Here is a 19,633-nt window from a genome sequence, read left to right as displayed (position 1 = left end):
ATGAAAAATATATAAATACATATTCCTCCCAGATGGCATTACAATAATCAGTATTACACTGTATGATATCAATACAGTAGAATGGTTTAAAGGAAGGTTTATTTAAGGCCTCTCCGTCACTTTTTTGGCATACTTCGTTCTGCCTGTCAGTTACATTTCCTCCTGCTTCTCCATGGAGCTGCGCTTGGAACTGTCAGCTTTTGAGGTTTAATCTAATTCTCATAGTTTCAATATGACTCACTCGATACATCCCAGCAACACTAACCAATCTCTCTTTACACTCAGCAGAGTAAGAGTGTTTGGCTTTATTACAGTCCAAATACATCCACTCAAACTCTCTTCAGCCTCCCAGAAAAACTTGTGGCTCCTCCTGTTGCGTCTCCGCGGTGCGCGCCGGAGGAGCTCCTTCACTCAGTCCTCACTGGAGGTCCACAGAGGAGGCTGCCCTTAGGACTTTAGACCCGAAACTTTTTTCTCAGGGTTTAACTTTAAAATTTGTGTCCAGATTTCCACAATTTGCAACTTTTTCTTTTTACTGCCTCTGAGAAATTTCATTCAGCTGTGCGGTTTCTGGACTTTATTCACGTTGACATGGACTATGAGGAGTTCCCTAGAGAGAAGCAATCAGGATTTTGAGGTAAGAGCATTTACAGTCCTTTAAAGTGAAGTTGAGAGAAGTTTAAATGTTTATATAGAACTTTTTTTGCGCTGCGGCGCACTGTGCGTAAGGTTTACCGCAGTTCATCCATTCATGCGGTGATGGAGGCAGAGAATCACGCATTAAACATAAGCCAAACGTAGATAAAATAATAATAATGCATTTTATTTGTAATGCACTTTATATTAAAGGAAATCTCAAAGTGCTACAGGTTAAAAGCATAATTAAAAAAAAAAAAATCTAATTTAAAAAAGGATTAAAATAGATGAAGTGAAGTTTGAACTCAGTTATATTTTCTTTTACACAGTCCATCACCTTTTTTTCTACTTGAAAAGTGTTGTTATGCTATGATCAATTATAATAAATAACAATAATAATAATAATAAATGTGTGTGTGCGTGTGTGTGTGTAATGGATGTAACAATAGGAACTCTTTTTTGATAGGAACTATTGTTTTTTGATGTTGCAACGGTTGTTTTGTGTAGTGATACTTCCAGAGTGAACAGGTAGAACAGGGATGGGCAACTGGTGGACCGGGGGCCGCATACGGCCCGCGCCCTCACTTGAAGTGGCCCTCAGTACAACTACATGGATTTGAGCATGAAATCGTAAAAGTGCAGTGTAAAAATGCACAAAATTCTTCTTGCTATTAACTTTGGTCTGCTGTTCTTGCACTAAAAAAAAAGAAATCACAGTAAGTGGTTATTTTTTTTTGCTTCAAACCTTTTGTATCCCTATTTATACTGTTATACATGCATTTGAGCATGAAATATGTTAAGTTACTGCACTGTAAACAAAAGACACAAAATGACCAAAAAAAATACACAAAATGACCAAAAAATTGACAAATAGACACAAAATGACCAGAAAAGACACAAAATGAACAAAAAAAACCCCACAAAAAGCCAACAAAATCCCCCAATGTTACCCTATGGAGAGGCTAGAGTGATGACATCATCAAAAAAAGACACGAAATGAACATAAAAAGACACAAAATGACCAAAAACATTAAATCTTAAAAGTGCAGTAAATTCGCAAAATTACTTCTTGCAATAATGTTGGTCTGCTGTTCTTGCACTGATAAAAATAAATCACAGAAAGTGATTATTTTTTAATTTGCTTCAAACCTTTTGTATTCCTATGTATACTGTTATACATGCATTTAAGCATGAAATATGTTAATTTACTGCACTGTAAACAAAAGACACAAAATGACCAAAAAAAATACACAAAATGACCAAAAAATTGACAAATAGACACAAAATGACCAGAAAAGACACAAAATGAACAAAAAAACCCCCACAAAAAGCCAACAAAATCCCCCAATGTTACCCTATGGAGAGGCTAGAGTGATGACATCATCAAAAAAAGACACGAAATGAACATAAAAAGACACAAAATGACCAAAAACATTAAATCTTAAAAGTGCAGTAAATTCGCAAAATTACTTCTTGCAATAATGTTGGTCTGCTGTTCTTGCACTGATAAAAATAAATCACAGAAAGTGATTATTTTTTAATTTGCTTCAAACCTTTTGTATTCCTATGTATACTGTTATACATGCATTTAAGCATGAAATATGTTAATTTATTGCACTGTAAACATATTTAAAATTGCAGTTTCATCATATCTGGTTAAGTGCACGGTCCAATATGTGGCCATGTGGTAGTGTGCATGAAAAATTGTGGCCCCCTCCAGCATTTAAGTTGCCCATCCCTGAGGTAGAAGTATGAGCATGTGTTTGAAATAAATTTAACAGTTGTAACATTGTTGTTGTTATTTACAGTTATTACACAGGTAGCTGCTGTGTTCCCCCTTTGAATAAAGATGGACTGCGTCCTCCAGACTCTGCTGGTCCTGATGATGTTGTCCCCAGTGGCCTCCGTCCCCTGCCCCCGGCCCTGCTCCTGCCCCCAGCCCACGGAGCTCCACTGCACTTTCCGCTCCCTCATGACCATCCCAGCTACTGTGTCTAAACACGTGGAGCGCATTAATCTAGGGTCAGTCCATTTTTGCATCCTCAGCATTCACAGCCTGTGTCAGTGATTGGATTACATTCCTAATGCAGTGTGAGAAAGGGATTTAATTTTATGCCATGTCAATAACCAGGCTCATGTATTGTTTCTCATGAATGGGTTGTTATGTTTATTATCCCGCCCACGGCGCTTTTGTTGTTTCAGGTTCAACAGCATTAATAAGATTACAGACAAATCACTGGCTGGTCTGAGGAAGCTCGAGCTTCTCATGGTCCATGGGAACGATGTCCACAGTCTACCTGATGGTGTGTTCAGGGACCTTACTTCACTTCAGGTACACACCATTTAAATGTTGGAATTTAATGCATGGCTGCTGTGCACTGTAAAAACATTTCAGTATAAATTCACACTGCAAAAGTATTATATTTGTACAATATTTTTGCACACCTTTTCGGTATGTTACTCACAACACAATACTGTTTTTGTAAACATTTTGTCAGTATATAACTGAAGGTTTACACTACACTGTAAAAATTGTAAATTTATAGTAAATTCCTGTAAATATTGGCATTCTCTTAAAGTGCTGTAATCTCATATTTTTTCTCCCAGATTGCATTGTAATATATAGTATGACACTGCACCGTAACGTAGTCATGGTGTTCCACAAGGTTTTGTGCTTGGACCACTTTTATTCACACTATACATGCTTCCTTCAGGAAATGTGACTAAAAAATAATGGCATTGTCTTACAGTGCTGACATTAATACAATAGATTACAGATTTCACTGTAAATTTACATCTATGGTTTTCAGTGTAGCTCAGGTGTAAGCGCCCTGGCCAAAAGGTCTGTGCTTTTTCGTGGGAACTCAGTGTCATGTGTTGTCACAGGCATTTAAATGTTCTGTTGATTTTTTTCTATATTATGGTATTTTACAAAGCATTTCCCTAAAAATGTTTCCTTTAAAAAAATGTGTCATGATGTGTCCACATCCAAAAATTGTAAATAAATTAAGTATTTGTAAATAAATAACTCCACTTACAGTATACTCTCTATCATACTGGACCACTGATATGCTGCGAACCATCAGCATAAATCCACAGATCAAACTCCCCTTTTTTTTTTCGTTTGAGGGTTAAAACAAAAAAAAAAACGCACATGAAAAATATGGACTGTGTACAGGCCCTACTAGAAATAGTACAACCCATAACACCAAAAAACTGGATATTTTTTAAATCCTGGGTTTCCGTTATAGCTTTTTTACTGTTTTTATATCAAGTTCATATTACGTAAAATAAGGCTGCATTAGAGTTATAAATGTGCTGTTGAAGATCTCTCACCTGTTCAGTATAAAGTGTCCAATCTTAGGTAAATGTGGGATCTTGGTGTTGTGGCAGGTTAAAGAGGTGCATGATTTCATGATTACTAATGATTACTTTCCATCTTGTTGCTTGCTAGATGTTAAAGATGAGCTACAACAAGCTGCAAGAGATCAACAGACACACCCTTCAGGGTCTGTGGTCCTTGGCCCGGTTACACCTGGACCACAACCGACTGGAGTTCATCCACCCAGACGCCTTCCAGGGCCTCACCTCCCTGCGGCTGCTGCAGCTGGAAGGCAACCGGCTTCAGCAGCTGCATCCAGCCACCTTCTCCACCTTCACTATGATGGGCCACTTCCACATCTCCACTCTGAAACACCTCTATCTATCAGACAACGGGCTGACGTCAATGCCCTCCAGTCTGGTGGCAACCATGCCTCAGCTGGAGAACTTGTACCTCCATGGGAACCCGTGGGCATGTGACTGCAACATGAGGTGGCTCCATGACTGGGATAAAACCTCACCAGGTTAGTGTAGAGATCCAGGGGGTCTTCACGGGTCGTTAAAGTTGTAATAAGAACAGAAAACAAGTCTTTACCGTCACACTGCACGTTTATTTTATATGCCAAACTTGAAGGTAAAAAAAAAAGAAAAACAACGTAAAGATGGTAATGGAGGAGTTCTGTCCAGCCCGGGAAAAAGTACAGTCAGCCTCAACTACGACCTTATGTTACCATGGTAACCAAAAGAAACAAAAGTAATTTAAAGTGGCAGTACTCAGAAGGCGTAGTCCAATGATTTGTTCAAAGATTATTTTTTGTTAACACTGCTTTTTACATCTTTGTTGTTTTTGTCTCCAGGCGTCCTAAAATGTAAAAAGGACCGGGCCCTTCCCGGAGGCCAGCTGTGTCCCATGTGCTCCTCTCCAAGGCATCTCCAGAAGAAAGAGCTCCAGGCTTTGGAAAACCTCGTCTGCAGCAGACCCATTATCATCTCTCCTGACAGGACTTCCCCATCTGATGATGCTGAGAGTGAGGTCATGACCACAGAGGACTTCAGGGGACCTTTTGGAAACATCTCCCTGGGCTTGTCCGATGAACATGGGAATGAGGTGGATCTGGAGTGTGGCATTGCCGAACCAAGAGAGCTTAGCAACATCAACTGGGAGCAGGTCAACCCACAACAGATGGCCGCCAATATCACCTTGCCAGTGGATCTCGAATGCCCTGTTGATAGAGAAAAGTATGAACAACTGTGGAGGCTAGTTGCGTACTACAGCAGTGTGCCAGCTCACTTACAAAGGGGGGTTATGCTCAAAAAAGAGCCTCACCTAACCTATGAGTACAAGCAGGACTCCGAGAGGGACGCCCAGTACTTCACAGGTGTTAAAGTTAATATCATGGCCCAACCAGCATGGCTGATGCAACCATCTGCAGAGCTTCAGCTGAACAGACTTCAATCGTCAGCCAAGGTGGTAAAATTGATCATGAACACAGACTTCTCAGAGACAGTAGAGGTGGAGCTGGCGCGGAGACAGAGGAGGACATGGGTCATGATCGAGTCAACAAACACAACTCGTAAAGTTTTGAGCGCTGTCGTGGGAAGTCCAAGTCAAATGGACTGTAACGTGCAGAGTTCTGGTCAACCGGTCATCCACTGGATGCTCCCAGATGGCTCCAAGTTGGAGGCACCAGACAGCAGCCCAGACAACAGGGTGTCTGTGTCCAGTGATGGACGTCTGGTCATTAAAGCTGTCAGCCACACAGACACTGGAATGTACTACTGCATTGCCAAGGTTCATGGAGACCTTGCTGTCATGCCATTCCATCTGAGAGTGCAGGAATCATCCAACCCTCCCCCAGGGGACGACGTCTCAATTACACCTATTGAAGGATTTGCAGGGAACCCCATTTCCCTGCCTTGTACCGCTTCTGGTTCTCCTGATGCTGACATTCACTGGATTCTACCAAACAGAAACATAGTTAGTTTTCAAGCCAACTCCTCTCGGGCTTTGGTCTTCTCCAATGGGACTCTATATATCTCACAGACTCAGTTATTGGACAGTGGTTATTATAAATGTATCGCCATCAATCAACATGGTGTGGATACAATGACTACAAAAGTCACTCTCGCTCGGCGCAAAGGGTTGATAAGACCTCTGAGAAAGTTTCCAGCAAGGCCTCAGTCTGCATCAGGGGTCAACACTCAGATTAAAGTCCCCACAGAGGATACAGAGGAGGCATCAGGAGACAGCGAGGTTGCTCCGGTGGGGGCTCCAACAGGCCGCTTAGATCCTGTGAGAAGGAGAATACCTGGAGGTGTTGCTCCAGGCAGGAGGGGCGTTCACCCCTCGAGGAGTAATTGGCACAGACGGCCGGTTGTTCGAAAACCAACAGGATCACAAGTTGAAGACAGGAAGAACGTAGTTGAAAACAGGAGGAAGATTAATGTGTCAAAGAGTAAAATAGACCCTGAGAAATGGGCTGATATTTTGGCTAAGATTAGGGATCGAAAAGCTCAGAATACGGTGACACCGCTCCCAGTTCAGCATACATCTGAGAGCACAGAGCTGACAACACAGTCACAAGATACTATTGAGGGATCATCGGATGGCATGCGGGAAAAGCAAGCACAGACTTACTTTACAACACCACACACTCCAACACAGTACATAAAAATTGAAACGGATAAACATAATACACAAGGCCAAAGCTTACATGTGACATCTAATAGCTACAACACACATAATACACTGGATATGACCTCAAACAGCCAGCACACACAGAGCAAACATGCTATAGCAGACACAACACACACATACAATGTACAGCACACAACCCAAGATACAAACTTGGATGTACACACAACTTCAAACAGTGTATTTTTCCTCCCACAGACCACATCTGTTCCCCTACACACTGTCACTCTCTGGCAGGATAACACAAACACTGCAAGCAGCAGCAGTACATTCTCTCTCCTAGAGAACCATAGCACAAATACAGATGTTGATAGAGTCAAAACAGCTGACGGGTCCAAGCCAGCGGAGAGGAGGGAGAGTATGGATAGGCTGGATGATGTGGCCAGCTCTAATAATGACAGAGAACTCTTTTCAAGGGGAAGTCAAATTATCCCTTCAGTCGACCCAAATGAATCAAGCCAAGAGGAAAATGGAAAATATCTCAGTGAGACTGCAACAACATCACAGCGGCACACTGAGCCAAAGGACACAAGACGTGATGATTTGAAATCCCAAGCAATGCTCACAACAGTGTCCCCAACAACTACACTTATACCCAGAAGAAGGGGGTCTGAAGAACAACCCCGACAACCACAACAACCTAACTCAAGGAGAAAGAATGGGGGCCGTCGCAGAAAGCCAAACAGAAGGAAACAAAAGCTGAACAAACCAACTGAGTTTATTGCAACCACACCTGCAAATGCTCCCCTAGCAACAGTCAGGACCACTGCGTCCACACAGCTAAAAATAGCACCATTAGAGGTTACAACCACCAATTTCAATACCGCTGTTCCATTCAGCAGCAGCCAAGCGGCGTCATCAGGCAGACTGAGTCATGAAGACAGCACGGTCTCAGGGCTTGACAATGAGGCAGCCACCGAACTCTCCCCACAACCAGCTTCTCCCTCCGAAACAAACAGCCATCCACCCTGGGCCAAACCACTATTCAAAAGCACATCAGAGTCCCCGTCGTTTCCAACAGCCTCTCCAGAAGTGGGTCACGGAAAGACAAGTTCTCAAACAGCCTTGAGAATCTCAGAGAGTGTGTCTCCTCCAAAACGCTCGGATATGCTCACATCAATCACTCAGCAGAGCTTTACGGACAGCCCTTTTCCACCTGATAAACCCTCTGAGGAGACGCATAGGCCAATCATTGCTGGAGACCTTGGACCTGTGCCACACTCTGACAATTCTTCTGGGGGCTTTTACACTAACACGCAACTGCAAACAGATGTCGGGCAAAATCAATCAGACCTAAAGAGTGAAAAGACTGACATGCATTTTTCAACATTGCCATCCCCTTTGGCCCCAGATGCTCCCTCGGTCGAGCTCGAAACCTCTAGATTCACTTCAAGTGGCCTAATTACCACACTAAGCATGCCTTTTACGGGCCATTTAGACACAGATGTTACCACAAAGAAACCTACAGTACCTGAAAGATCCTATCATGGTGAAAATAAAACCACAAGCAGTACATCAGGGGAAGATCTGTATGTTAAAGACACTGCTAACATAGAACATAATGGCGGTTCTCCTGTCACAGGTATCGTCACAACAACACCTTCTTCTACTACTTCAACAATCCCATCTAGCATGGCACCACATGTCACACTACCCAGAACCACAGAAGCCTCTTCATTAAGGGCCACCACTCAGGAGGCCCCAATGATTAATCGCATTCCAGACAGTCAACACCAACCAATCCAACCCATCATCACATCAACTCCCGACTCCCCTCCTGCGACAACTGACCACAAACTGGATCTATTTATTAGTACAAGTCCAACTCCCACAGCTCTAAATGTACCCAGCAGGCAGACATCCACCCCTGTCCCAACAACTGCTGTAGCCCAGACTGAAACATTCAGAGAGGGACTTGTAACAAGAACTCAGCACCAGCTACCTGGACAAGGGTCTGTTCCAAGAGGGAAGCCAAGGATAACTAAGAACAATTTCCAGACTTTCAGCGTGGAAGCTGAAACAGATGCTCAGCTTCCCTGTGAGGCTGAGGGCGAGCCAATGCCCTTCCTGTCGTGGACTAAAGTCGCCAGTGGTATGTATGACCTCATAACAAGTCATATGTTATATACATCAGGTCAGACTTGTCACTTCCTTCTTCCCTAACACTGTGAGAAATGGTTATACTAGTTTAATCACACAGTATGTAGGAGCCCAGACAATGTTTTAGTCCATGGTCTGCTTTTTTTCAGTTTACAATACTGTCCTACAAAGTCTAACTGCAGTAACTACACAAAGGGTAAAACTGAGAAAAACTGCTTCAAAGTTTATTGACGTTTTTTAAGTGGCCAGCCAAATGGGTTATATGTTTTGCATTGGTGTAAAAGGTTCTACGAGTGCAGTAACTACAATGTTGTTGTCTTCTTTCAGCTTTTATATTTTGTTTTAAGTGAATACACATTTTCAAATTTACCTAATATTATAAAGTAATGTTATATTTTAACTTCATCACTATCTAGATAATAATTTCCCTATCAAATAAACTTTCTTAATTTCTATTAATCTTGTCTTCACTATTCAACACAATGAAGACATACAAGGCTACACTGTGAACTTAGTGAACTTACTGTGGTCTGCTTTAGTTTTGAATTGGATTTTTTAGTTACTGCAATTTTAATATTATTTATCTGAAATAAAGCAAAATTGAAATCTAAATCTTTGTCCCAAGATAAAAGACATCAAGGATTTCATTTTTATTTCTAATTCAATTTCGACCAGTTACTGCAGTTAGACTTGGTAGGGCAGAATAAGCACTAACTATAAATCATTGTAATTATGAGTAGAATTATTATTAGTGCTAATCAGAATACCAAGTCAAATTAAATGCAATGTAAAACTTTTTAATGTAAATTTACAATAATTAACTGGCACCAGCTTTGCCTGCAAATTTTTGTATATAGAACTACATTACTAGAAATACATTTGCAGAACATTACTCTTGTAGATTTACAACTTAATTCTGTATGACATCAACACAGTAGAATACTGGGTGACACTTTAAATTAAACCTCAGAATTATTGCTTATTAGTCTCTACAAAGTGAACCACTTTGTAGAGTAATGGTTGACATATTAAGATCGTAACTCTTATACAACAACTCCCTTACTTACTGCTAATAAGCAATAATTCTGAGGTTATTGAGGGAAAACTCTTAGTTAATGTCGTACTTGTTGTATAATAAGGTCATGCAGAATAAGGCATTAATTACTACTTAATAATGACTAATTAAGAGCCAATATGTTACTTGTTTGCATGCTAATAAGCAACTGATTAATGTTGAATATGTGTTCCCTAATCTAAAGTGTTACCAAATACTGTTCAGATTTCACTGTAAATCACAGCTAGGGTTTACAGTGTAGTGCTAAACAATTCTTTGTTGTAAGATAAGCTGGGCTATTATATACAAATATGTATTGCACACAGGCGAGTGACAGCTTGCAATATAATTACCTGTGTGTGTGAGGGATACTCACACTTGCCTCTCATTGAGTGTGGATCAGGCCTACATATGTATCTGGTTCAGTACTCTGTGCTGACTCATTGTTTCACCTTCAGAGGCAGTGAGAGCATCTCCTATTCCCCTAAATGCATTTAGTGATTATTCGTAGTGTTTACTCTAGTGTGCTGGTTATTTGCCCTGGGTAGTTATCAAACCCAGCTCATTGTGTTATTTAAAGGTTTCCTTGACGGCTATTTTTGTGGTTTTGTTTGTAAGTGCTATTTTATTCCCTTTTATTTTATTCTCCTTATCCAAGCCTTTTTATTTAAATGAGCTTGTTATTCCTTTTAATTTTGCCTCATTCAGATATGCCCCATCCGATTTTTGTGGTTATCTCTGTGAGATAACTTTAAGATACCCTCTTGTAATTTACTAAAATTGTACTGTTGTGCTGTATAATAAACATTAAATTGGATGTACCATGTTTGTTACAGAACATGAAAAAGATAATTTATAAGAAGCCACAACTATTTTTCAAGGACTCAGGACTCAGATGCAGAGCAGGTGAACTTAAACGTTTTTTTATTCAAAGAATGCAGCAGGATTAGTCCTCACAGAGTGAAAGAAAAGGGCTATGAAATACCTGACTGAGTAAAAACAAAGAAAAGTCGCTCCAATGGAGGAAAAACACAGAACCTATCCACACTAAAAACTAAATATATAAATCCTAATCTAAGATGGGGGGGGGGGAACTAAAACTAAACTAAACTCTCGGGGGGAAAACAATAAAATAATAACACCTACAAACTAAAAGTGCTCCAAAAGGGAGGAACAAAACCTGATAGGAAAAATAAAAGATTCTACTAAAACACTATGAAAAACTGGATCAGGACTAAAGGGGGAAAAAACACTGTTGTCAGACAATTTGCAGATACTGATTTTGTTTTAATACTGAAAACCCCTAAATCTCGTTCTGATTTTTGTGATTTTTTTATTTACAGTATATGTGAAAGGGAACTCTGGTATGCTTTGAGTGAGGGACAGATTGTGGTTGTGACGAATAAACTCTGTTTAACATCTTCTTAAGATTAGGCAACTAAAATACTTGGAAAGGTCAAGATTATGTTTTTAAAAAAACATTTGTCCAACTATTTAACATGTCCTATTAAATCTGTCTTTTTCCACTAATGCAGGTGCGAGTATTGCTCAGAACACCAGGGTCCAGAGGTTTGAAGCCCATCTAAATGGTACATTAATCATCAGGAACACGCAGCCCATGGACGGGGGCCAGTACCTTTGCACAGTCCAGAACCAGTACGGCACAGACAAGATGGTGGTCAACCTTGTGGTTGTGTCTCGGCACCCGAAGGTCCTCCAGCCTCGGCACAGAGACGTCACTGTGCCCCTTGGTGGCAAAGTGGATCTGGAGTGTACAGTAGAGGGGCATCCTGCACCTCGAGTGACATGGGTGCTCCCTAACCTTGTCCACATGGCTGCTGCACCACTTGGTGTCCCCACCCAACAGCACATGGCCGTCTTCCCCAACGGAACCCTCCGGATCAGCCAGGCCACTTACACAGACAGAGGGATTTATAAGTGCGTTGGCAGCAGTGTAGCTGGAGCGGACACCGTCTCAGTCCGCCTTTACGTCTCAGTGTTGCCACCAGTGATTCATCAGATTCAACATGAGAACACCACAGTCCCAGAGGGCAGCACAGCTTACATTGACTGCACTGCCGCAGGTGCCCCTCAGCCGGTCATCCGCTGGGTCACACCTGATGGCATACAACTCATCGCTTCCCAGTTCGTTACCGGACATAACCTCTTTGTCTTTCCCAATGGGACCCTGTACATCCGGGGAGTGGGACAGGGAAATGCTGGGAGATACGAGTGCTCAGCCAGTAACGCGGTGGCATCCAGCAGGAGAACGGTGATCTTGACCGTAAGGAGGAATCCGTCATCAGCCAAGGCCAGTATCACCTTGTCGTCCCCCCAGAGAACAGATGTGATCTATGGGGGGAAGCTGCTGCTCAACTGTGTGGCAACAGGAGAGCCGCAACCCCGGATCATCTGGAGGACACCCAGTAAGAAGCTGGTGGATGCTCAGTACAGGTAAAAATTCACAAGCTAAATCATTTTTAAATAATACACATTGATTAAAGTTCTCCGTTGCTACGACGGATTTCCGCCATTTGGAGTTCACAGAGGCCACTTATGAATCAATAGCCCTGTTTCCTTTAGGGGAAAGAGTGGCCGCTGGGAAAGTCTCAGGCCACGCCCTCTTAAATGTCCGCTCACTTTGCGTGTCTACATTATAAAAAGGCCCCCAGAGGAATTTACGAGACACTGGAGGTGACGTATGGTTTTCGATCGTAGCATAATCGCTTAGCGACAGTTTCAACCATGATCGCATATGCGTCAAATTAACGGGAGAAGCAACTGTTGCAAAAACTGTTGCAAAACAAAAGCAGCATGGCTAATTATGCACAGCGTCTCCGCTGATCATAAACATCGTAATCGTGAATTAACCGGCATCACTAACTGTGCACAGAGTGTCCGGTACTTATTGTAAACAAACAGAGATCGCTAAGTTGGTGTTGTTTGTTTGATGCTTTTTCTGTTTGTTGTTAATTTTTTTAATAAGACAAAGCACTATAGAGAATTTGCACCCATTGTTATTTAATCCTGGGGCTGTTTGTTGATATGTTTTTTTGTTTCTATTTTCTTATATATAAAAGGTTTACTTGAAATAATAAGGAAAATAAAAACATGTAATGAAAAGTTATGTAGATGCTTGATTATTTTAGAGAGTAAAGACAAGCTTTGCAAAAAAAATAAATAATTGAAAAGACAAAAAAAATGCAAGATGCAATAGTTAACTGTTTAAAATCCTCCTCCTGTAAACAGTATTGGTTGAGCAGTTAAATGTGATGGCTGCATTTGGTGGTGAATTCTTATGCATTAGTATTTCTTAAGCAGGTGTCAACTAACCTGGAACATGTTTCACACACTGCATGTGACTTGTCTGTATACAATTTCAGTCAGAAGATTTTTTTAACTTTAATCCATGAATACATGAATGTCCTCTGAATGCTTTTATTTCTATTATCAACGCAGCTATGACCCGAGGATCAGGGTTTTCCCCAATGGCACTATAACCGTTCATTCTGTGACCGACAAGGACAGCGGTGACTACCTGTGTGTTGCACGTAACAAGATGGGCGATGACTATGTTCTGCTGCGAACCAACGTGCTGACCAGGCCGGCCAAGATCGAGCAGAAGCAGCAGAGATCCAGTCAGGAGGTGGTGTATGGTGGGGATCTGAAGGTTGACTGCGTGGCCTCTGGTCTCCCCAACCCTGAGATCAGCTGGGCACTTCCAGACGGCACCATGGTCAACCCCGTCAAACAGAGAAATAGTATCAGTGGAGGGCGCAGTCGCAGGTATGAGCTGTTTGAATATCTTTTTCTTATTACAACAGATCATTATATCCATTTTTCCTTTCATACTTTATGAAGAAAAATAGTTTTTGTATTATTACATCAAGTTTACACACATGGGTCAAAAATTACCTTGTGCATTCGAACCGTAGTGATACAAAAAGTGATAGTGTCTTATTTTTAAGGTTTGACTATAAAAGAGTTAGAACCACCAGATTACATTGGAAAATCACACATTTTAACATTTGAGACTTATTAGAGCCACCAAATAATAAATTCCATTGGAAAAACACCAACTTAACAAAATAGGATAGTTTATATTTGTGTCTTCTTTGTCAGGTTTTAAATTGGTGACAACATATAAACACCTTCTAATGCACAACATGGGTCAAAAATGACCTTGTGCATCAGAAGCGTACTGATAAAATAAAAAGGGTTTTATTCAAAAATTAAGAAATTAAAACCAAAAATTAGGATGTATGATGATCAAAAACAAGTTATTTGAGGAAAACTGCAATACTGAATGATGAAATTAATTTATTGCAAAGATATAGAATATAAAAACTTAGTCGGGTTACTTTAGACCCATGTTGTGCATCAAAGGGTTAAATGTAAAAAAAAATGGGGAAAAAACTTTAGGAAGCGTAACAAAGGAGAGATCCCCTCCCAGGACACAAAATAAACAATGTTATAAAATTACAGTATGCACTATAAAAAATTTAAAAATAAACAATGTAAACATATGAAGAATACTGAGCAGTGGTGTTCCTAAAAGACTCAAATCTGTAGCTTTGCTAGTTTGCCTTATTTAACAATACACCTACAATGAATGAATTAAGACATGTTAAGATGAAATGGAAGTGTCCATATGTCCATATAACTCACTGGAAACTAGTCCCTGGTGGTGCTACGGTGGCTGTTCACCATTTAAGATTGATGACTCTTCACACCTCCACAGAAAATTACTTCAAGAACCAATTTTGGCATCTGCTGCTACAAAACAAAATCTGCTTTGTATTTATTGTTTCCTGCCTTGACACATTGAACATACTGTAAATACTACTTGTCATTCTATTAAAGTTGGCCAACCAAACATATTTCTTCCTGACACAGAATAGCTGACTGAACAGGGAAAAAAGGCTCACAGAGCGTTAAAAACCAGAACCTTTGTTGTCATCTGCTCCACAAAAGTTTTGAATATACAGAGCCTCCATTACATTTTACATATAGTTTTCATTCATATGGATGTACAGTTTTTGAAAAAGAAAATGTTTCATTATTCCTTGTGCTCAGTATTTCTTCAGTAAAGAAGAGCTGCATGTGACAAAAGTAAGACCCCATGTCAAGGTTATTATAGTTAATGAAAACTGACAAAAAAATAGAATTGAAACATTTTCATTAACTGAAATAAAAATAAAAACAAGTTTTAAAAAAAACTATAACTAAATGTCCTTCGTTTTCGTCTTTGTCAACTTTTTCATACATAAACCTTTTTGGTTGATATGAAACCTAGTGATGTGCCAGTGAATCCTCATGAACCATTGTCATTATTGTCTGAGCCCACTAGATGGTGCTCTCCATTCAACAAAGAGCTGAAAACACACTCAATTCCCATTGCTTAAGCCTTTTTCTCTAAACCAATAGCTCTGTCTAGTGAGCTCAGAAAATAATGACAATGGTTCATGAGGCTTCTGTGGCACATCACTAATGAAACCTATTTCATTTATCTGGTTTTATGACTAAATAAACTTATTGGGGCAGAGATGGATCAGACAAAGGAAATAAAGGCAACATTTATTGTGACTTTTTGGAATCTCGCACCCAACAAATACCCCATTACAAAAAAGAGAAAATCACAAAGAAATTAAAACTAACTCATTAAAAATCCAAGTCTATTTTAACCTTGCCCAATGTGTGATGTCCAAAACTGAATAACCACATAAATGCATGCAATCATACATGTTCTTTTTAAATGTTCATTATTGCATATAACTCTTTACTGGTCATCAAAGTGTATCATTCAATATCTGCCTCCTGTCATTCCCTCTCTGAACTCTATGTAGGTATGTGGTGTTTGACAATGGGACGCTGTACTTCAATCATGTCGGCATGCCAGAGGAAGGGGATTACACCTGCTATGCTGAGAACCAACTTGGCAAAGATGAGATGAAGGTTAGAGTCAAGGTGAAGGTTGCAGCTTCTCCACCACAAATCCAGGATAAGGATCCAAAGACCGTCAGAGTTTTTTATGGTGAGACAGTTACACTCCGATGTAAGGCCAAAGGGGAACCAATGCCACTCATCACATGGATATCCCCCACAAATAGAGTGATCTCCCCTGCTTTAGACAAATACCAGGTCCTGGATGACGGGACATTGGTGGTTCAAAAGGTCCAGCGTTTTGATGGAGGTAACTACACCTGCTTGACCAGGAATAATGCAGGACAAGACCATAAAGTCGTAAAGCTGGAGGTCCTTGTGACATCTCCGGTGATTAACGGCTTAGGAGGAACTGCCAACTCCATCAAGGTGACTGCAGTCAAGGATCAGCAGAAGCTGGTGGACTGTGTAGCAAAAGGAACCCCCACCCCTCGCATCATGTGGGTTCTACCAGGAAATGTGATTCTTCCCGCACCATACTACAGCAACAGAATGACCGTTCACCAGAATGGTACTTTGGAAATCCGGTCGCCCAAGAGGACAGACTCTGGGCAGTTGTCTTGTATCGCTCGTAATGAAGGAGGGGAGGTCAGGCTGGTGGTCAGCTTGGATGTGAAGGAGGTTGTCGAGAGGCCACAAATTAAAGATAGCCTGTCGCTGACTTTGGGGAATGCCATGACTTTGAACTGCTCCTTTGAGGGCTCGACACTACCTCACGTCACTTGGATCTTACCCAATGGCAAGCCTTTGCATAGTGGTGCTCGGTTCTCTAAATTTTTTCACAGGTCCGATGGCTCTTTAATCATCAGCAACCCCTCTGTTGCTGAAGCTGGTACGTACCGATGTCTGGGGCTTAGTCCTCGAGGGCACGTGGAGCGTGCAGTCACATTGTCCCCGGGGCGAAAGCCAGAGGTCATCAACAGGTACAACTCCCCAGTCAGCGTTACAAATGGGGAAAGACTTTTGCTTCATTGTCTAACTAGTGGTGAACCTCTCAGACTAACATGGACACTACCGAGTGGGGTTGTCCTCAACAGGCCACAGAGAGCTGGACGATATGCTATACTGCCTAATGGGACACTTGCCATCCAACAAGTTTCAGTCTACGATCGGGGTTCCTACGTTTGCAGAGCTGCAAACGAGTACGGCAGCTCACAGCTTCCTATATCAGTAATTGTGGTTGCATACCCCCCTCGAATTACCAACGGCCCTCCCTCTGTGACCTATGCTAAAAGCGGAGTTGCTGTTCAGTTGAACTGCGTAGCAACTGGGATCCCAAAAGTGGAAGTAGCATGGGAAACACCTGATAAAACCCGCTTGGCTGTTAGCGCGCAGCCACGCCTTTTTGGAAATAAGTACCTTCATCCACAAGGTTCCCTCATCATCCAAACCCCGACAAAAAGAGACGCTGGTGTCTATCGATGCACAGCCAAGAATGCCATTGGCGTAGACTCTAGAGCTACGATTCTCAACGTGTTCTGAAGCATTTCACTGTTCATAATGGCCTATTGCCATACTGTATGCCCAAGCAACTGCCTAGTTAAAAGCAGCTAATGTTTTTAATGATCAAGATGTTGTAAAAACTGCTGTCACAATGATGAAATAATCATACTTTCAATAGCAAGTGTTTGCCAAAGACATGCTTCTTATGTTGCAAAGCAGGATCCAATAATGCCTTGGTTTGATGGTCATGTTCCACTTTGCCTAAATTTATACATTGCATAATTCTATATTTCTATCGGTTTTGCTTGCTGTGCTATGTTCTTTGTTTTTGTGGATACCAGGTGTTTGCAGTTTAGCTTTAGGATAATGCATTGTATGGTTCCTTTGGACAGGGCTGAACATCATCTTATACCAAATGATTTCCATTTTACTCATAATAATTCATAATTTTAAAATGACTGGAACTTCATCATATAAGGTAATGGCACTTATGAATAGTTGTTGTTACCTGATTGGCGATACATAAACCAAACACCATAATAAAGCCAAGTTTAAAAGAAATAAGACTTGACACATTTCTAAACTTCTGTATATTTTATATCACTCAGGTAGATGTAGCACACAGGTCTTTATATTCCTACCATAGAAGGAAAAATAGTACCAACCAATCAGGAAAAGGCTACTGCTCTTCTATGTCATCTCGTGAAGTCCTTTGACCAATGTATAAAATGTACATGTGTGTTTTGTGTAATAATTGCTATAAAACAACAGTAGTACAGAATGTCATATAGATCAAATGATTAACTATAGAGACAGAGCGCACTTAAGGACCGTCCCGCTGGTGGGGAAAACAATCCATTGCTCTCCATTGACTTTGAATTGAAATGAGCCTAATTGTCAATTCCTTCTGTTAGCAAACAACAGAAACATGTCTAAAAGCTGCTGTGTGGTGAAAAGCACTATTCGCATGGTTAAGAGTTTTTACCAGCTGACAACCCATAAGAACATGTTTTTAAAGGGCAAAAGTGAATAAAGATGTATACGGACGTGAGGCATCAGCAGTGACAATGTGGGATATTGACACTCAGTATGTCTAATGTTACGTGTGCAGTGCATTCTGTCATTAAGTCATGTATCCAATCCATATATCCAGGCTAACTACATTTCTAAGTTAAGCTAAAGCATTTTGGTCAGAAGGCTGTGCAGTATTATGTTTCCATGTGCCTTATCATAACATATAATTAACATTAGCTTGCTAGCTCAACTAACTTCTCCTCTCTGGGTGACAGAGTGTTAAAATAATAATTTGACATGCTTAAATCTAACGTTTTTAGCTAGCTACAGACCCCTTTTGGTTGGTCATCCCTGTGTTCCCCGGGTCCTATGTTCCTTTTTAGAAAAAGGTCCTATGTTCCCTGTTTTTCCCAAAAAGGGTCCTATGTTCCCTTGTAGCAATACATACCAGGGAGCATAGGACCCTTTTTCTGAAAATTGTTCCTATGTTCCCCGCAATCTAATAATCTTTACGGTAGACTCTCAGCACGGCCAGCAGGCCTACTGTCGCATGGCCAACTTTAGCTCAAGCAGCCCAAAACTTAAATTTGCACAGCAGCTACTTTCTGGTTAGTTTGCAATAAATTTTTGGGCTTTTTAAATAGGGTTAGAGTTAGGTCTATTTGCCATGGAATTTGGCAGTAATGGTGGAAAAAGTAACAGACCGGGGAAAATAGGACCCTTTTTGGGAAAAGCAGGGATTTGCACAGCAGCTACTTTCTGGTTACTTTGCAGTTCATTTTTTGCTTTTTAAATCTAGGATTACTCATGTTTGTACATTCTCACCCCTAATCATATTGTCTTGCATCCAGGCTTAGCTTTTTCCTTTTAGCGCTATGGGTTAGGGCTAGCGTAGGCCGTAGGCCTACATAGGCCTATTTGCCATGGAATTTGGCAGTAATGGTGGAAAAAGTAACAGACATATATTGGGGAACATATTTGGAAAAGCATGGAAAAAGCATGGAAAAAGGGTCCTATGTTCCCCAGTCTCCCCAGGACCCGGGGGAACATAGACACGATCCCGTTAACGTTAGCTTGCTAGCTCAACTAACTCCTCCTCTCTGTGTGACAGAGTGCTAAAATGATAATTTGACATGCGTAAATGTAACGTTTTTAGCTAGCTACAGACATTTTGTTAGCCTTTCAGCCCATGATAGTTTTTCCATCTGGTGCGTGTGGTTTTTTAGAGGGTGACGCATTGCGCTCTGTCTCTATTGAGGGGGGGGGGCATCATTTCTTCCAAGTTTCGTTTTGAGATATCCTGCTAACACACAAACAGGACCAAAAGGAGGTAACACAGTATTATACAGCTAGTAAACTGAGTGATATATGTAATGCCAAGTAAACAATCTGAGTTCTCAGGTTTTATTTTCTTCAGTAATTTTAAG

General features: G+C 41.0%; 1 protein-coding gene across 1 annotated transcript; it reads left to right on the top strand.

Annotated features, from left to right (window-relative positions):
- The first annotated feature begins 332 nt into the window (after positions 1–332).
- mxra5a (matrix-remodelling associated 5a) lies at positions 333–18,066 on the top strand. The gene is made up of 8 exons (XM_059328083.1): positions 333–637; positions 2,445–2,658; positions 2,839–2,968; positions 4,091–4,481; positions 4,815–8,744; positions 11,342–12,260; positions 13,266–13,592; positions 15,653–18,066. Exons 2-8 carry the CDS (start codon positions 2,486–2,488, stop codon positions 17,229–17,231), a joined length of 7,449 nt encoding a protein of 2,482 aa, XP_059184066.1. The 5' UTR covers positions 333–637; positions 2,445–2,485; the 3' UTR covers positions 17,232–18,066.
- The last annotated feature ends 1,567 nt before the right edge of the window (positions 18,067–19,633 follow it).

Source organism: Centropristis striata, chromosome 24, assembly GCF_030273125.1.
Source record: "Centropristis striata isolate RG_2023a ecotype Rhode Island chromosome 24, C.striata_1.0, whole genome shotgun sequence".
Classification (NCBI taxonomy): domain Eukaryota; kingdom Metazoa; phylum Chordata; class Actinopteri; order Perciformes; family Serranidae; genus Centropristis; species Centropristis striata.
This window is presented reverse-complemented; position numbering and strand designations above follow the sequence as displayed.